Below are 18,038 nucleotides of genomic sequence, written 5' to 3' on the forward strand. Positions count from 1 at the left end.
TTTAAAAAAAACGGACATGAAACTTCATCCCGCCAGTGGATGAAGTTTCATGAATAATCTGGAGCCCGCTGGAGCTCCTGGCCTGCTCCGCCAGCCTTAAGCTTGGACGGGCAGGTCTTTAATTATCTTAAATAGCCTGTCAATGGCCTCAATTGGCCATTGACAGGTTGGCAGGCGGACAGCTGATTTCGCTGTCCACCCGCCTTCCTAAAAATTTAAAGGGACCGGGATGACGTCGGGGGGTTCCTCCCGACGTCATCCCGCATAATTTTTCCCTTCGGCAAGCGGGCCCCGCCCCCAAATCGCCGAGGGGAAAATCCTGGCCCCTCCAAGGAGAACAGTCCCATTCTCTTTAATCTATTTTTATAACTGCAGTTTCTCGCCCCTGGAACCACTCTTGAAAACCTCTTTTGCACTCCCTCCAATGTATTCACATTCTTCCTAAAGTGTGGTGCCCAGAACAGTGTACACTACTCCAGCTGAGGTCTAACTAGTGTCTTATACAAGTTCAACATAACCTCCTTGCTCTTGTACTCTATGCCCCTATTAATAAAGCCCAGGGTGCTGTAAGCTCTATTAATTGCTGTCCTGTCACCTTCACTGAGCTATGAACGTATACACCCAGGTCCCTCTGTTCCTGCATCCTCTGGAGAATTGTACCCCTTATTTTATATCTTGCCTCCATGTTATTCTTACCAAACTGCATCACCTCGCACTTTTCTGCATTGAACTTCATCTGCCACCTATCTGCCCTCTCCACCAACTTGTCTATGTCCTCTTGAAGTTCTGTGCTGTCCTCCTCGCAGTTTACAATGCTTCCAAGTTTTGTATCATCCGGAAAGTTTGAAATTGTCCCCTGCACACCAAATTCTAGACCATTAACATATATCAGAAAAAGCAAGGATCCCAGTACCAACTCCTGGGAAACTCCACTACATACCTTCCTCCAGCCTGAAAAATATTCACTAACCATTACTGTTTCTTATTACTCAGCTAATTTTGTATCCATGTTGCTACTGTCCCTTTTATTCCATGAGCATATAAATGTTACTGAGCCTGTTAGTGTGAGTTTAAAATTAGAGCTAGCTCTTGACTAAGTGTTAAACTTCGTTTATAAAGAAAGACCTGCATTTATACAGCGATTTTCACAACCACCAGACCACTCAGTGCTTAACAGCAAACGAAGTACTTTTGAAGTGTAGGAAAGGACGGTGAAATAATTTAATGTCTAACAATGTTGTGAAATCTCTTTGAAATCTCTTTTCAGAATGCATCAAGCCTACTTCGTGCAACCCTGGTGTATTTAATTTCTACAACTATTTGCGAACCCACCCCCTTTTGTTGCGACGACACTTTGCTTCTTCAGAGAAGACAGCATCACAGATGGGATTAACTGTGGAAAGTGGTCTGGCAGATAAAATCAGCTTAGCTGAAAGAAGATTGTTCTTTGCAACTGCAAATGCACATTTTAAAGCTGGCTGTCCAATGTTAGCCCTTGAAGTCTTGTCTAAGATGCCAGCAGTCACCATGAAGCCAAAGATTTTACAAAATAAAATAAGTTCTTATTTCACTATTAGTCCTTCATTAGAAGAGTCTAAACCTAAAGTTTTGGATTGTGATTGCTCCTCACCAACAGTAAATGGCATGGAATCTAAAGCCTCTTTTGATTGGCTGTCAAATGGACAATCCAGTTCATCTCTTAGTTTCGATTGGAGTCAATCTTCTCTAACTATTGAAGAACAGCCACTGGAATCAAAATGGGATAGTGATCAAGATGATGAACTGGAAGAGAATGGCCTGTCAATGAAGGAGATAAATCCACCATGTTCTGTTGCTGAGAAGGTGGAACAAGAAAGTTACTGTAATTTCTCCAGTTCAGCTGATGATTTGTTAAGTCCATCGGAAGATGTCATCGCCGCACAGTTAAAATTTGGAGCTTGCTTGAAGATACTTACAACAGAGCTGCGTACATTGTCCACTGGATATGAGATTGATGGTGGCAAGCTCCGCTACCAATTATACAACTGGCTTGAGAGAGAAGTTATAGCTTTACAGAAAACATGTAATTACAATATTGATCTGGAAGTTATGAAAGATAGCTTTGAAGGTATCTGGGATGAAGTACCTAACAATGGACAAGCAGAAAATGGAGCTATTGACCAGCAAAAGTCATTTCACCAGCAAGAATACTTGCAGCGTAGGAGACTGTGGCTTCTGCAAAACCAGTCCCTTCTAAGGATGTTTCTTAGCTATTGTAGTCTTCATGGGTCTCATGGCGGAGGCCTAGCATCAGTTAGAATGGAGTTGATTCTTCTTTTACAGGAATCGCAGCAGGTAATTTTTGTTGTATGGTAATTGTTCTCATGTCTCAGTACAATGCCTTCCTTGAACTGAAACTACGGTTTGACTAATTTGTTCCCTCCCTGTGTACTAGTATTTTATCTGGTTGGCACTTGTATGCAGTACCAAAATACCGAATTGGAGGCACATTCCACTACTCCATGGTATGACATATAATAGCATCTGTGCAGTTGGTTTTTGATCAGGTTTTAAATCCTCAATTCTTGATCATTTTCTTTCTGTTATTGGGACTTGCTGCATTTTCTACCATTGTCATTGCAAAAATATCCTATGTCCAAATTTGATGGACATTTGAAAGAATGTGAAACTGGGCATGAATTGTGTAAAATTCAGAGTCTACCAGACAGCTCACAAGAATTTTGTAATAATGAGTGCATTTCACAGATGGTCAATTTTATTACTATGTAATCAGCTTTGTTGGAATTAATTCCTAGAAATTCACTTTTGAACTGCATCAGCAACACCAGTAAGAATTATTGCTAAACAAAAACAGAATTACCTGGAAAAACTCAGCAGGTCTGGCAGCATCAGCGGAGAAGAAAAGAGTTGACGTTTCGAGTCCTCATGACCCTTCGACAGAACTTCGACAGAACAGTTCTGTCGAAGGGTCATGAGGACTCGAAACGTCAACTCTTTTCTTCTCCGCCGATGCTGCCAGACCTGCTGAGTTTTTCCAGGTAATTCTGTTTTTGTTTTGGATTTCCAGCATCCGCAGTTTTTTTGTTTTTAAGAATTATTGCTAGTTTGTCAAAATGTAACTAAGCCTATAGTGTGTCATCATTTTGAATATGGGGATATTTTTAACTTTAAATGCCTATACCAAATATGTTAAGAGTTATATTTCGCCATTAAAAAAATGTTAGTGTTTAATAAGTTAAACTTGATTGAAATCAATTTTAATTGACAAATGAAAATCTTGCGTTTTTCAGGTTTTACTTTGTGTTAAAAGGAGAAAGTCATTGGGAGGGTGTTATGGATGGGAAATTGCACTTCAATGATAAAAACCTGGTAACCTTTCATATCTTTAAAAAAAGATTTCTTTGACTAGCTCCAATTCAAAGAAACAAATAAGTTTATTTTTAAGACGCAATCCAGCACAATGGCAACCTAATTACTTATCACTCATGGGCATCACTTTTTTGACTCAGCCCCTAGATAGGTTCATAAACTTTACTTTAAACAAACTGTTTTTATTGTGGTTCCAACTAATTGTCTGTCATTATGATAGTGGCACAATAAAAATTATTGATTATGCATAGAGAAGCAGTTGTAATATTTCTTTCAGTAAACAACGTGACCTGAGTGATCTTGATCACCAGTGGATCATTGATGTGGTTAATTGTCATTGTGTTTCTGCACTTGCTCCACCTCAAACTAGCAATGTAAGATTGATGTTTGCCTGAATATAAAAAAAAGTATATCTTATTATTGTGCCTAAAGATAAAAACTTTATTGCGCAAGTAGGTCATTTCAGCCTTTTGAATCAACTCTGCCATTCAATATGACCATGGCTAATCTAGGTTCTCAAATAAATCCAGATTAGCTCTTTTATTTGCTGAATATTAGGTCCAGAGAATGCACATAGATTGCATCAGTGGTTTAGCACAATTAGTGTTATAGACATAAATACACTGTTAATGAAAATACAATTAGAAGTTTCAAGGACTGGGACAGGTCTCAAATCAGGGAATAATTTGTAATGATTCATTTACATTGGCATATTCATCAGTGAAAATGCATTTTAAAGTGTACAGACTTTCAAACCATATCTATTGATTTGTATTTAGGAGCATTCGGTGAAAGAGGCTACTAGTCCTTTGATGCAACTTGCATCAATACCCCTCCTGTTTGCCTGCACTGCAAGTGCTAAGACTGTGGTGGCTAACCCTAGACTCCATCTGAGCAACCTTACTCATGACATTGTGCATACCATTGTGGAATTTGATTCTCCTCCGCATCCAGACATCAGAAATAACAAGGTAGGCGTTAGTTTAACACACATATCTCAATCTGTTGTAGAACTGACAATGTAACATTTTGGTAACAAAACATCTGTGGTAGCCAATTGCATCTAGTGTTTTGGCTATCACAGTCTTGTCACACTGGCATTGATGTAAAGTTTTGTGGCCTCTTCTGCATTTCTTTATTTTGAGTATTGCCAAAATTGAAAACAAGCAAGGAACTTTATAAAAGAAAATACGATCAAGCTAAATGACAAGCTGCAAATGTTTAAAGTTAACACTCATTACTTTTATGTTGCGATACCCATTACATTTTTTAAAAATTAAAAGCAAAATGAAGTCTGCTTTCTGTTGTGGTTCCAGCCACTTACCTGTCACCATAATAGTGAGATAATAAGTTAGCAATTACGCACAGGATTCACCCTGCTGATGCAACTTTTGTCTTAAGTTTAAGCATATTTTGCAAGCCACTTGGCTGAAGTGTCGGTAACCAGAGACCAAAGATTTAAGCTAATTGGCAAAAGAACCAGAGGATAGCAGATTTGTTGATCCATCAAAAACTTGATCTATAATTCTGCTAGTGGATAAGGGATTGAAATAGCCAAGCATAAATTCTGCTACCTGAAGTTAGTTTCAAGATATATATGACTGAAGTCCTCCAGAAGCAATCTTGGTTTAACATTTTGAGCTAGGCTTCTCAGTGATCAGTTGTTAGGCATTTCTGAAAATGGGAGTTGAAAAAGCATCTTCTGCTCCTGCCAGAGATTCAACTAAGATTTAGCCTTTTAGAAGGAGGATGATAAATGTAATAAAAAGTGAGGTATGTGTGGTTTTAAGTTCGGCTTTTATGTTTTGACAAAATTGAAAGTTTAGCATGTATCTCCTGACAGCTGTGGGACAGTTTACAGATGTATTTAATAACATTTCTTTTAAATTTTGCCATGAGGTTACTAAATCCCAGCTGTAGGAGTGAGAAGTAGAAAGAGGATACTCATTACTGTTTTCCCTACAAGATGTGACTGTCTCAGACATGCCTTTGATCTCTCCACATTTTCTTTCTCTCCTCGTAACTACTTTTCCCTTGGTGGTTCTTGCAACCTCATATTGTAGTGAAGTAGCATTTATGTTGGCAAGACAAAAGCAAAATATTGTGGATATTGGAAACCTGAAATAAATACAGAAAATGCTGGAAGTTCTCAGATCAGACAGCATCTGTGGAGAGAGAAAGAGTGACCTTGAACATTGCCATTGCAGAGGTGTGACGAACTACATTGTTCATTTTAAGCCAAAAGGCTGTGAAAAACAGGATACACTTGGTTTTGCTATTCTACGCAATGGATTGTTATGATTATATAATTATGATTAAGGTTTGACTTTTATTAGTACCAAAATGTATTTTCAAACACTCAAGAAACGAATAATTCTACAAGTCGGCCCCCATATAATTTCCATACCCAGATGCACCCTTCTGGCCGAAAAGTTTGCCCACACCCAGAGTTAAGACCTTGACTTGAAGTTTTATCTGAAGCCATTTATTTCTACACATCCTCCACATCTCCTCCCAAACAGCATCAATATGCACAACTCTCAGTATCCATCCCCACCAGCCTCATGAACACAACTGACCACCTGTGCATTCCATTTGTCTTTCGCTGGCTGTCCCTTCGATTTGAGGATAGTGCCTATTCAGGGTCACCAGTTTCTGCCATGGACCTTCATGTGACTGAACAGGGCAATTCTCAACCCACAGATATTCTAACACATGGGGCAGGATGTTCTACGAAGTAGTGGGATCTGGAGTGCAGGATTTGCTTCCTTTCGTTCAGTGCTACCTCTCCGCCTCGTCATCAAGGTGTTGCGACTTAAAGTGTGATGCAGCTTGATGGACAAGTTGTCACCATTATGAACGATTGATAGCAAGCTCCCCACAGCCATTAAGATCAATGCTACTATGCTTCAAGGAGAGAGTTGCAGTGTGTCTTTGAAATGTTTTATTTTCCTCCCTTGGAATGCTAGCTCTTTGAGAGTAGCAAAAATAGGCCCTGGAAGGGGAGAAGCTTTTTAACCATCCAGACATTGTGTCCAGCCTACCAAAGTTAATTTTGCGGGAGCTTTGCCGAAATGCATGTGGAGCTGGCTCCAAGAAGGACGCTAGCATTTGTTCAATGGTCCTCCCATTGAATTCAGAGGATGCAGCGGAGGCATTGTTGATAGAATTTCTCTAGCGCTTTTATGTGTTGCTAATGCAGTGTAGATGTTGCTGCAGCACTGCAGTGTGGTGACAACAACTGCTCTGCAAACTGTAGATCATGTAGGTCTATGATGGTCAGTTTAGATTTGGCAAAGAGATAATTGAAGTTAAAGAGTTTTCCACATAGGCAGTACCAAAAATACTCGCACCAAAAAGAAGTTGACCTTTGAGGTGACTACCCTGTATCAGGTAGATTGTAAATAGTATGGGAGCTATCACACAGCCAAGCTTGATACCGGTCTGGATTTTGAAGGCACCTGTTTCAGATCTCTTTCTGAAGAGAGTTGCAGTCATATCATCATGAAGCAGTTTCAGGATTGTGATAAAGTTTCTTGGTTATCCAAATCTTTGGAGTATAATCATCAGAGCTCGCAATTTACTGTGCCAAATGCTTTGGTCAGGTGGATGAATACAATGAAGAGTTCCTGATGTTGTTCTTGACATTTTTATTGGATTTGTCTGGCTATAAAGACCATGTAAGAGGTTCCTTTAGATTAAGGTCCAAAGCAGTGCTTCCAAATTTTTTTCCTGTGTGACCCCATTTTAATGCCTCAGAATTTGTGACAATTTGGGGAGTAGGAGAGTGGAGGCTGGCATCAATTGCTGAGCATGGGGGGAAGCTTCAGTTGCAATCAGGCAGGGGAGGGGGAAGGCTTCAGTTGTTGAGGTGAGTGTAGGGGAAGTATCAGTTGCTGAGGAAGGGGAAGCTTCAGTTGCTATGGGGTCGGGAGGAAGGAATTGTCAGTTGCTGAAGGGGGTGTGTTGGATGGACGGGGGCTGGGTGGTGAGGGAACAGGAATCGAGCGTTGGGGTAGTTGATAAAAAGGCAGGGTTTCTCTAAAGAAAATGAACACCTACCTTCTCACAGGCTTAGTTTGAAGTAGCAAGAGGGCCTCAGAGAGCAGTCCATTCATCCTCGTCCAGTCTAAAGTCATGAGCATTTAAAGGGACCTTGCCGCTGTCAGAAATCAGTCTGAGCTCCACAGCAGCTCAGATCTCACGACCCTGACCCATTGTTTGGGAAGCACTAGTCCTATAGCCACACTGTCCCTCTGGGAGGATTTCTTCAACCACAGGAGAATTCAGGAGAATGGGTGTCAGGATTATCCCTGTTGTGGGCAAGCAGGAAATACTTTGATAGTTTCCACAGCATGGTTTGTCCCCCTTCTTGAAGATAGTTACAAATGTTGCATTTCTGAAGTGAGGTGGCAGTGGGGGTTTTTTTGTTCCTCCCAAACCTGTCAGGTGAGTGCATGGAGCCTTTATGAGCATAAGCCCACCAGCTTTGAAGACCTCAGCTGGAATACCACTCAGGCTGGATCTTTGTTGTTTTTCATCCATTTGATTGTTTGTTGCAGCCCTCCCATCAGTGGTGGTTTCTCCATGGATTCGACCACAGGGTATTGAGGGAAAACCTGGAAAGTATCAGCTGCCATTATGGATTCAGGGCTCAGGCACTGTCAGCAACTGTCATGAGCATGTAATCTAACACAATGATCTCACTATACTTCAGTAAACTATTATGGATTGCTGCATTGTTGGAGGTGCTCTCTTTTAGATGATATAGTAAGCAGAGCCATGTTTTCCTGTACTGGTGCTTCAGGGGATATGAAAAGCTGCTGTCGCACTATTTGTAAAGTGGTTACCCAGGTGATTCATCCGCTCAACATCAACAGAAATAGATTATGCTGCTCATTCATCATCGTTGCTCTGTGCAAATTGACTCACGTTTGCCTGCAAAGCAAGTGACAAATTGAACTTCAGAAGTTGTTAATTAGATGTGATGTTTTGAAGCACTTGTTACATTAACGGCACTATATAAATGCAAGTTGTTGTTGAAAAGACCTGAGAGCATAACGAGGTACTTTTGCTCATCTATTTAAATACATATTTGTTTTACTGATATTTCCATTGTGCTTTTTAAAAAAACTCCAGTGGGTTCCAATTGTTGCTACTATCTTAAATTTTTCACACTGCTGTAATTTATTTTTTAACTACAAGATTGCGAATTATGTAGTTTGTCTCAGCATGAAAGGCACCACAGTGTTAAATTTTTTGTATTACATCATTCTAAAATATATCATTTTATTTGAAGTAATGTTTTATTCAATTCTCTGCCACCCTCCAGTAAATGTAAATAAGCTGCATTCCATAGAACCAGAGAAAAGTAATGACACAAAGAGGCCATTCAGCCCATTGTGTCTGCACAACCAAAAGTAGAGAAACAAAGAAACTAGCTGCTCATTTTTAATCACACTTTCCAGCACCTGGTCCGTAGCCTTGCAGGTTATCGCTTTCAGGTGCAGATCCAGGTCCTTTTAAGTGAGTTGAGCGTTTCAATCTCAACCCTCACCAATTGAGGCAGTGAATTCCAGTTGCCCACCACCCTCTGGGTGAAAAAGCTTTTTCCTCATATCCTCTCTAACCCTTCTACCAATCACCTTAAATCCCCTGGTAATTGACCTCTCAGTGAAGGGAACAAGTCTACCCTGTCGAAGCCCCTCCATAATTTTGTACACCTCAATTAGGTCATTCAGCCTCTTCTGCTCTAAGGAAAACAAACCGAGCTGATCCAGCATTTCTTCAGTTGTAATTTTCCAGCCCTGGCAACATTCTTGTAAATCTCCTCTGTACTCTCTCCAGAGAAATTATGTCCTTCCTGTAATGTGGTGACCAGATTTGTGTACACAATTCCACTTTGGCCTCACCAGTGTTTTATACAATTCCATCATTACATCCCTGCTTTTGTTTTCAATACCTCACCCAAAAAAGGAAAGCATTCCGTATGCTTTTTTCACCACCTAAACCAGCTGTCCTGCCACCTTCAGGGACCTGTGAGCATGCACTCCAAGGTCTCTCACTTCCTCAACTCCTCTCTATTCTCCCATTTATTGGGTGTTCTCTTGCTTTGTTTACCCTCCCCAACTGCATTACTTCACACTATTCTGGATTGATTTCCGTTTTTCCACCCACTCAACCAAACCATTGGCATCTTTCTGGAGACAACAGCTGTCCTCCTCACTATCAACTACATGGCCAATTTTATTGTCAGCTGCAAATTTCCCAATCTGCCTCCCACATTTTAAGTCCAAATCATTCCTAAATAGAAGAAACAGCAAGGGCCCCAACATTAAGCCCTGTGGAATGCACAGAAACTGCTTTCCATTTGCAAAATATCCAATGACCATTACCCTTTTTTCCTGTTGCTGAACCAGTTTTGGATCCAACTCACCACCTTCCCCTGTATCCCATGAGATCTCACTTTTCTGATCAGTCTGCCATGTGTGACTTTGTCAAATGCCTTACTAAAATCCATGTAGATAACATCCACTGCACTACCCTCATCAGTCCTCCTTGTTACTTCTTCAAAAAATTCTATTTGTGAAAAGACATGATCTTCCCCCAGCAAAACCATGCTGACTATCATTGATCAGTCCATGCCTTTCTAAGTGACAGTTTATCGTGTGTCTCAGAATTGACTACATTTGATTCCATCACTGACTTGCGAGTGTAGTTCAGTATGATATGCTGTATTATATGCAGTTCCTCAATCGTGTCTGAGGCCCAACCATTTTCAGTTGCTTCATCAATGACCTTCCTTCCATCATAAGGTCAGAAGTGAGGATGTTTGCTGATGATTACACAATGTTCAGCACCACTAACTGGACTAGCCATATAAGTACTGTGGCTATAAGAGCAGGTCAGAGGCTCGGAATCCTGCGGCAAGTAACTCACTGATTCCCAAAGTTTGTCCACTATCTACAAGGCACGAGTCAGGAATGTAAGGGAATACTCTCACTTGCCTGGATGAGTGCAGCTCCCATGGCACTCAAGAAGCTTGACATCACCCAGGACAAAGCAACCCACTTGATTGGCACCCTATCCACAAAGGTTCACTCCCACCACCACTGACGCACAGTGGCAGCAGTGTTTACCATGTACAAGATGCACTGTAGGAGCTCACCAAGCCTCCTTAGAGAACATCTTCCAAACCCACGGCCACTACCATCTAGAAAGACAAGGGCAGCAGACACATGGGAACACCACCACCTGGAAGTTTCCCTCCAAGCAACTCACCATCCTGACTTGGAAATATATCGCAGTTCCTCCACTGTCGCTAGGTCAAAATCCTGGAACCTCCTCCCTAACATCAGCTCAAGGCGGCAGTTCACCACCACCTTCTTGAACGCACTTAGGGTTGGGCAATAAATGCTGGCCTAGCCAGTAACTTTGATATCCCACGAATGAATAAAACAAAAGCTTGGACATCTCCAGTGAAGTTGTACAAGCTGGAGTGTTGGGCTTATGATGCTAGCCTTCTGCCGAGGAACCAACTTCACTCTAATAAAATATTCCTCACATTTTGTCTGGATTCTTAGGAAGGCTCTTTCTTTAAACAGTTTACTTTTTGAAAATGTTACTCATCAACATCAGTAATCCCTGTGTCACAGATGATTCTTCCTTGCTGATGGCTGGGTGGAAGTGAGATGCCAGTGATAGCTGTGGGTTTTCAGATGGCTTCAGTCCTATTTGGCATTGTGGGCACTCCCCCTGAGGAAATCAATTGTCAACCCAGTATAGGTATTGATGGATTATTGGCTTGTGTAGCTACCCTCTCTTTCCGTGTCTCTTACTGTTCTTTCTCACTGGCTTCCCTTGTAGATTGGAAGGCCTTGACACCATTTTTGATAATGGATTGCCATTTTGGTTGAGATTGGGCATCTGTTTCCCATGTATTGAAGTTAATAGAGCATACCTTCATGGAGATTTTGAGATTGTCTTTGCAATGTTTTCTTTGTTCCAGTGTAAGCTGGCTCCCTGACATGTCTCTGAGTAGAGCCCCTGTTTTGGCAGTCTTGTGTTGAACATTTTAATTTCATGGCATGTCTTTTTAGCTGATGTGAGATTATCATGGCCTCTATTCTTGGCATATCTGTGTTTTGGAAGACGCTCATGTTTGTTCTTTTGTCATCCCACTTGATTCACAAAACCCTTCTAAGAGTGTTGATGTTGTTGCTCCAGGGCATTGATATGGTGACTGTATGTTGTCCAGATTCTCCCCACACTTCTGTGGTGCTGAACCATTGCCCAATACAGGGGTCAGAGACCTGTAACATTAACTCTGTTCCTCTTTCCACAGATGCTCCCAGATCTGCTAAGAATTTCCAGCATTTTCCGTTGTTATTTTTCTTCTTCAGTTTTCATTATTGCATCAGCACTTATTGTCTGATTAATGCGGGAATTGTAGCAGTTAGTTCCGGACTAACACGTGCTGCTTTTAAGTTTTGGGGCTATAAATATCTGAAATGATGCACTAGCTTGATAGCCACAATTTTACATTAGCTCACCAGCACTTGTTTTTTGAATTAGCTCCTATTACTGAAATGCCTAGGTAAACAAAATGGCTTTCTCATTTTGAGTTGTGTATTATAGTGGATTTAAAATGTGATTGAAGAACATTGTACTTAATCACATAATTCAAACTCTGTAAACTTGTGTCTTTAAACAAAACTTTCGTACACCTTGCAGTTAAAATAGAAGTTTGAATTTCTAGGATCATGGGTAGCAGTCAGAATGATGTAGTGCTGTTGCCTCAACTGAATAATTAACTATTTTTTTTCCCTTTAGATCTATGTAATGCACACTGTAGCAGCATCTCTGTCTGCTTGCCTCTACCAATGTCTTTGTGATGGCCACAGTTTCAGGTAAGTGTAAATGCAGGGCATTGTGGCAATCTCTTGAAATTCATCTGATGTGCATCATGCAGTCTGTTGCTTTTGGATATATGTTTTCTTCCTCCTTCCACTTCTACTCCCTGTTACTGTATCTTTCTTGAGATAGCCCATTTCCTTACCGCCTTCCTCTTCTCTGTCAATTTTTCTTTCTTAGCTGAGTTGACCATATTCTCCTTTTTCACCCCCCTCTCTCATTTGATTTACTTGATACTATTCTCTACTTCTGCATTTTTTTCCTTTCTCCACTTACATCTCTAGATGTGCATGGACTCCTTACTCAACTGCCTTCCCTTCTCCTCCCACATCATGCCTATCCTTCATTAGTCCACCAGTATTATGGCTCCATTTCTAATCATCCAGTCATCTACATCATTATTTTTCCCCCTCACAAACCAAGCTTTCTTCGCTTACTCATCACCACAATGAAAGTCAATGATCACTCATCTACCCATACATACAACAATAAACTGAATTGCAAATAAGTATGTATTAGTGTTTCCTCCACTACCCCATTCCTATTCTCCCTGTCTGTGTCTCATTTGCCCCTTTAAGTCATAGCCCCTTCTCGTGAGCCCCCCTTTTTGCCCCCACAATTCCTTGAAACCCTCTCTCTTCTCCCCTCTTCCTCTGTCTCTCCTCCTTTACCCACACCACCCTCACCATGAATCTATCCATATTTTGCTCTGTCCCCTTCAACTGCACATTGTTTCTTATGTGTGTAGTCATTTGTTCAATTTCTCTAACTCCCCTACATTGCATCACCACTCCATCACACCCCCTTCCCTACCCTTCCCCACTGCTCACCCAAACTAGACTACGTGCATGTTCTATCCCTGCCTTACACATTTTTGGTCCTGTGCACTGCATTGCAATGCTTTGCTGCAAACATGTAACTCCTGTTTACAAGTCCATCAATAATTATTCTCTGAATTAATGTTTTTCCAACAGCTCATACCAGTCATGGGTACATCTGCTTTAATGCCTAGCTACCCACTGATTAAGCTAGACAGGACAGTTACAAATGTGTCTTTATCTTAGCTCCCTTTCACTTGCCCACTCTCTAATGATCTCTCATCTCTGATTCCCTTTTTTATATTTTACTTTAGCTCACTGCCTGGCGTTTAGTTTTCTTCTTCCTCTGTCATAATTTCCTTCTCTACCTGAGATTTGACATGAATTGATAGTCGTTTTGAGGATCAAGTCAGCTAATATTCAAATAAAGGAAAAAAAGAAAAGGGAAGATTTGCATTTATATAACATGTTTCACAACCACCAGACGTCTCAAAACTTGACAGCTAATGAATTGCTTTTGAAGTGCAGTCACTGCTGTAATTTGGAAACACGGCAGCCAAATTGTGCACAGCAATTTTCCACAAACAACAGTATGATGATGGCGAGATAATCTGTTTTTGTGATGTTGAAGATAAGAGCCCTTGGTGTTGAGGTTAGTATATTAGCATGGATCGAGGATTGGCTAACTAATAGAAGACCGAGTGTTGGGACAAGGGGGGCATTTTCAGGATGGCAGCCTGTAACTAGTGGAGTGCCACAGGGATCAATGCTGGGGCCTCGATTATTTACAATATATATTAATGACTTAGATGAGCGAAGTGAATGTACTGTGCCAAGTTTGCAGATGATACAAAAATAGGTGGGAAGGCAAATGGTAAGGGTGACAAAGTCTACAGAGGGATATAGACAGGTTAAGTGAGTGGGCAAAAAAAGTGGCAAATAGAATATAATGTGGAAAAGTGTGAGGTTATGCCCTTTGGCAGGAAGAATAGAGGAAGCGAATATGATTTAAATGGAGAAAGCTGCAGCACAAAGGGATTTGGGAGTCTTTTTGCATGAATCCCAAAATGTTAACATACAAGTTCAGCTGGTAATAGGGAAGGCAATTGGAATGTTGGCCTTTATTTCAAAGGAAATGGAGTATGAAAATAGAGAAGTCTTGCTAAAATGATACAAGGCACTAGTTAGACTACACCTAGAATACTGTGAACAGTTTTGTTCCCCTTATCTAAGGAAGGATATACTGGCATTGAAGGCAGTCCGGAGAAGGTTCACTAGGTTGATCCTGGGTATAGAGGGATTTTGTTATGAGGAGAGATTGAGTAGGTTGGGCCTGTAATCATTGGAGTTTAGAAGAATGAGAGGTTATTGAAACATATGATTCTTGACAGGCTAGATGCTGAGAGGTTGTTTCCGCTTGTGGGAGAGTCTAGGACCAGAGGGCATAATCTCAGAGTAAGGGGCCGTCCATTTAAGACAGAGATGAGGAAGAATTTCTTCCCTCAGAGGGTAGTTAATCTGTGAAACTCTTTACCACAGAGGGTTGTAGAAGCTGGGTCGTTAAGTATATTCTAGGTGGAGATGGACATATTTTTTAACCAGTAATGGAATTAAGGGTTATGGGGAAAAGACAGGAAAGTGGAGTTAAGGATTATCAGATCAGCCATGACCTCATTGAATGGCGGAGCAGACTCAATGGACCAAATAGCATAATTCTCCTATGCCTTATTTATAAGGGATAAACGTTGACTCAGACATCAGTGATAACTCCAGGGGAGTTAACCCTAGTGTCCTGGCTAATATTTATCCCCTCTTCTTTGAAATAGTGCCATGAGATCTTTTACATCTAACTAAGAGGGCTGCACCTCTGACAGTGCAGCACTCGGTCAGTACTGCTCTGGGTTGTCAGCTTTGATTTTTGTGCTTAAGACCTGGAGTGGGATTTGAAACTGGAAACGTATGACTCTGAAGCAAGAATACTACCGACTGAGCTGACTACAGCTGAAACATGAAGAAAATAAACTTGAGTTTTATCCTTTTCAGTTCTTCATTTGAAAACCAGTTGACTGGAATGGTCTACCAGAGCTTTCTGTTTTCACAGCAACGTTCAAACCGAGCAGCCAGCTTAGATGGCGCAGTAACTCCCAATACTTCCCCAGACCAATGGCCAGGTAATAGCTTAATGCATGTGTGTATATATATGTATTTATATATTTCCATATTTATATTAAAAATGGCCTATTGTTTAACTTGAAAATATTTTTCCATTTGACCTCAAGTTCCACTAAATAGATTTATCCAAATTAAGAAGTGGGAGGAAAAACCAGCATAATAGTTAAAAATGGTACATATGGATCCTCAATTTTCAACAGGCGTTGATCCTAGTTCTGGAAAGTTCTTTTTACATTGTAGCAGAAATTTATTGCTTTGTCTGTGTAAATATTCACCCTTATAATTGTATACTCATTTATCCCTGTTTTTAGCATTTGGTCAATAGTACTGCCCTTTATAATAGGAATAATTTGTATGAACTAACACAAAGCAACTCAGAATATTTCCACAAACTATCCCTTTAAAAAAATGCAAATATGGATGCATCTTTCTCAAAAGAATTGGAAGTACATTAATTTCCTGATATTCTAATTCACAGGCATAAAGGAACTAATTAATCTCTTGAATTCTGCTGGAGATGAGGATAAGCCCAAATTGACAGTCCTACTCTGTGAGGTATTGACAGCAGTTTACCTTAGTCTTTTTGTTCATGGCTTGGGAACACACTCCAGCAATGAGCTATTCCGCCTTGTAGCTCATCCTCTTAACAGCAAAATGTGGCCTGCAATTTTTGGTGGAGGTGTCCACATTCCTGTGAAGAACCAAATCCAACCTAAGCCTGTTACAGGTTTGTTCATTTTGTTTTCATCTTTGGTGTGTACAATTGTTATTCATATAAATTTCTATTTTAATGTGGCCCAGCAGCATGTATACTGGCCACTGCAATAGCAGTACCGAAATAAAATGACAATACTGGGAAAAGATAAGATGATGCTTAAGTTAAGAACATTGATCAGTTTTTTTCAGCTGTGACTAAGAATTTCCATGCACACTGTTAACCTGTTTCCTCTTTTTGATTCCTGAAAGACCAGCACTGTATTTTTAGTACTTTCTATCTTAATCTGTTTTGCAGCATTCAGTTTTACATCTTATTTTGTAATAAAGAAATCAAAACATTCATCCCTGTACTAATTGCAAGAGCAAAAAGCTATGTAAAAACAATATCAGATAAATCAAGAATTTTCTGACAAAATTACCTAAATAACTTTGAAGAAGGATAGATAAGTTTTCTGCCAGATGTTTTCTCCTGTGCTATGTATATGGCTCTAACATTTTTTTTAGAATTTGTAAAGAATTATAATTGAGGAAGTGTGTCGTCAAAAATGTGAATATTAGATTTTTTCCTGCTCGTATTGCTTACATCTTATGATCTTATAAGTGCGTTAAAGAAGAAGGTGAAATTCAAACAGGTAAATCCTATATAGTTTGCTTTTTTATGTAAAGTAACAGTTTGGTTTCCTGCTTTACACAACGTTTTTTGAATATATTCTCAAAAATGGTCTTTTTCTAGAAATGTTGTTGCATCAATCTGCTTTTGCAAATAATCAATTTACTCTGAGAATTTTTTTAAATACTGTGCTTTAGTACTTTTATTCCATTCCCAGTTTCAATGGCATTAGGCATAGCAAATCAGTCATTAGCTTATTGCTCACAGGTAATTTTAAACTCGGCTGAATAGACAAATATATTTTGTTCTGCACCGATAATGCTGATGAAATTAATTGATGAAAGAGCTCAGTGGATTAAATTGCATTATCCGTTTACATAAGCTTTCTGCACAATGCACAGAATTGTGTTTTGTAATTTGTTTACTTTTCACAGACCAAATGATATTAATTTTTTTAAAAATTCATTCACGGGATGTGGGCTTCGCTAGCTGGGCCAGCATTTATTGCCCATCCCTAGTTGCCCTTGAGAAGGTGGTGGTGATCTGCCTTCTTGAACCGCTGCAATCCATATGGTGTAGGTACACCCACAGTTAGGGAGGGAGTTCCAGGATGTTGATCCAGCGACAGTGAAGGAGGGGTGATATATTTCCAAGTCAGGATGGTGAGTGGCTCGGAGGGGAACTTGCAGGTGGTGGCGTTCCCATCTATCTGCTGCCCTTGTCTTTCTAGATGGTAATGGTCATGGGTTTGGAAGGTGCTGTTGAAGGAGCCTTGGTGAATTCCTGCAGTGCATCTTGTAGATGGTGCACACTGCTGCTCCTGTGTGTTGATGGTGGAGGAGTGAATGTTTGTGGATGTGGTGCCAGTCAAGTGGCAGGGGGCAAGGGGCTGCTTTGTCCTGGACGGTGTCAAGCTTCTTCAGTGTTGTGGGAGCTGCACTCATCCAGGCAGGTGTGGGGAGTATTCTATCTCACTCCTGACTTGTGCCTGTCGATGGTGGACAGGCTTTGGAGAGTCAGGAGGTGAGTTACTTGTCACACTATCCCTAGCCTCTGACCTGCTCTTGTAACCACAGTATTTATATGGCTAGTCCAGTTCAGTTTCTGGTCAGTGGTGACCCCAAGGATGTTGGTAGTGGGGTATTCAGTGATGGTAATGCCATTGAACATCAAGGGGCGACGGTTGGATTCTTTCTTGTTGGAAATGGTCATTGCCTGACGTTCGTGTGACTCAAATGTTACTTGCCGCTTGTCAGCCCAAGCCTGGATATTGCTGAGGTCTTGCCGCATTTGGACATAACTCCTCGGATACTGAAGCAGTCTGCGGATGATGCTGAACATTGGGCAATCATCAGCGAATATCCCCACTTCTGACTTATGATGGAGGAAGGTCATTGATGAAACAGCTGAAGATGGTTGGGCCGAGGACACTACCCTGA

At 40.7% G+C, this 18,038-nt stretch overlaps 1 protein-coding gene across 4 annotated transcripts in view; it reads left to right on the forward strand.

Moving 5' to 3' along the window:
* The window catches only part of LOC121277398 (dmX-like protein 1), a 258,411-nt gene that overhangs the window by 146,247 nt on the left and 94,126 nt on the right, over positions 1-18,038 (forward strand). For all 4 annotated transcript variants that reach the window (XM_041186812.1, XM_041186814.1, XM_041186813.1 and 1 more), the window contains exons 24-28: positions 1,268-2,334; positions 4,149-4,340; positions 12,202-12,278; positions 15,144-15,271; positions 15,751-15,999. In XM_041186812.1, the coding sequence (XP_041042746.1) occupies positions 1,268-2,334; positions 4,149-4,340; positions 12,202-12,278; positions 15,144-15,271; positions 15,751-15,999 (1,713 nt within the window). The remainder of the gene's footprint in view (positions 1-1,267; positions 2,335-4,148; positions 4,341-12,201; positions 12,279-15,143; positions 15,272-15,750; positions 16,000-18,038) is intronic.

This window comes from Carcharodon carcharias, chromosome 4 (assembly GCF_017639515.1).
Source record: "Carcharodon carcharias isolate sCarCar2 chromosome 4, sCarCar2.pri, whole genome shotgun sequence".
NCBI classification, from domain to species: domain Eukaryota; kingdom Metazoa; phylum Chordata; class Chondrichthyes; order Lamniformes; family Lamnidae; genus Carcharodon; species Carcharodon carcharias.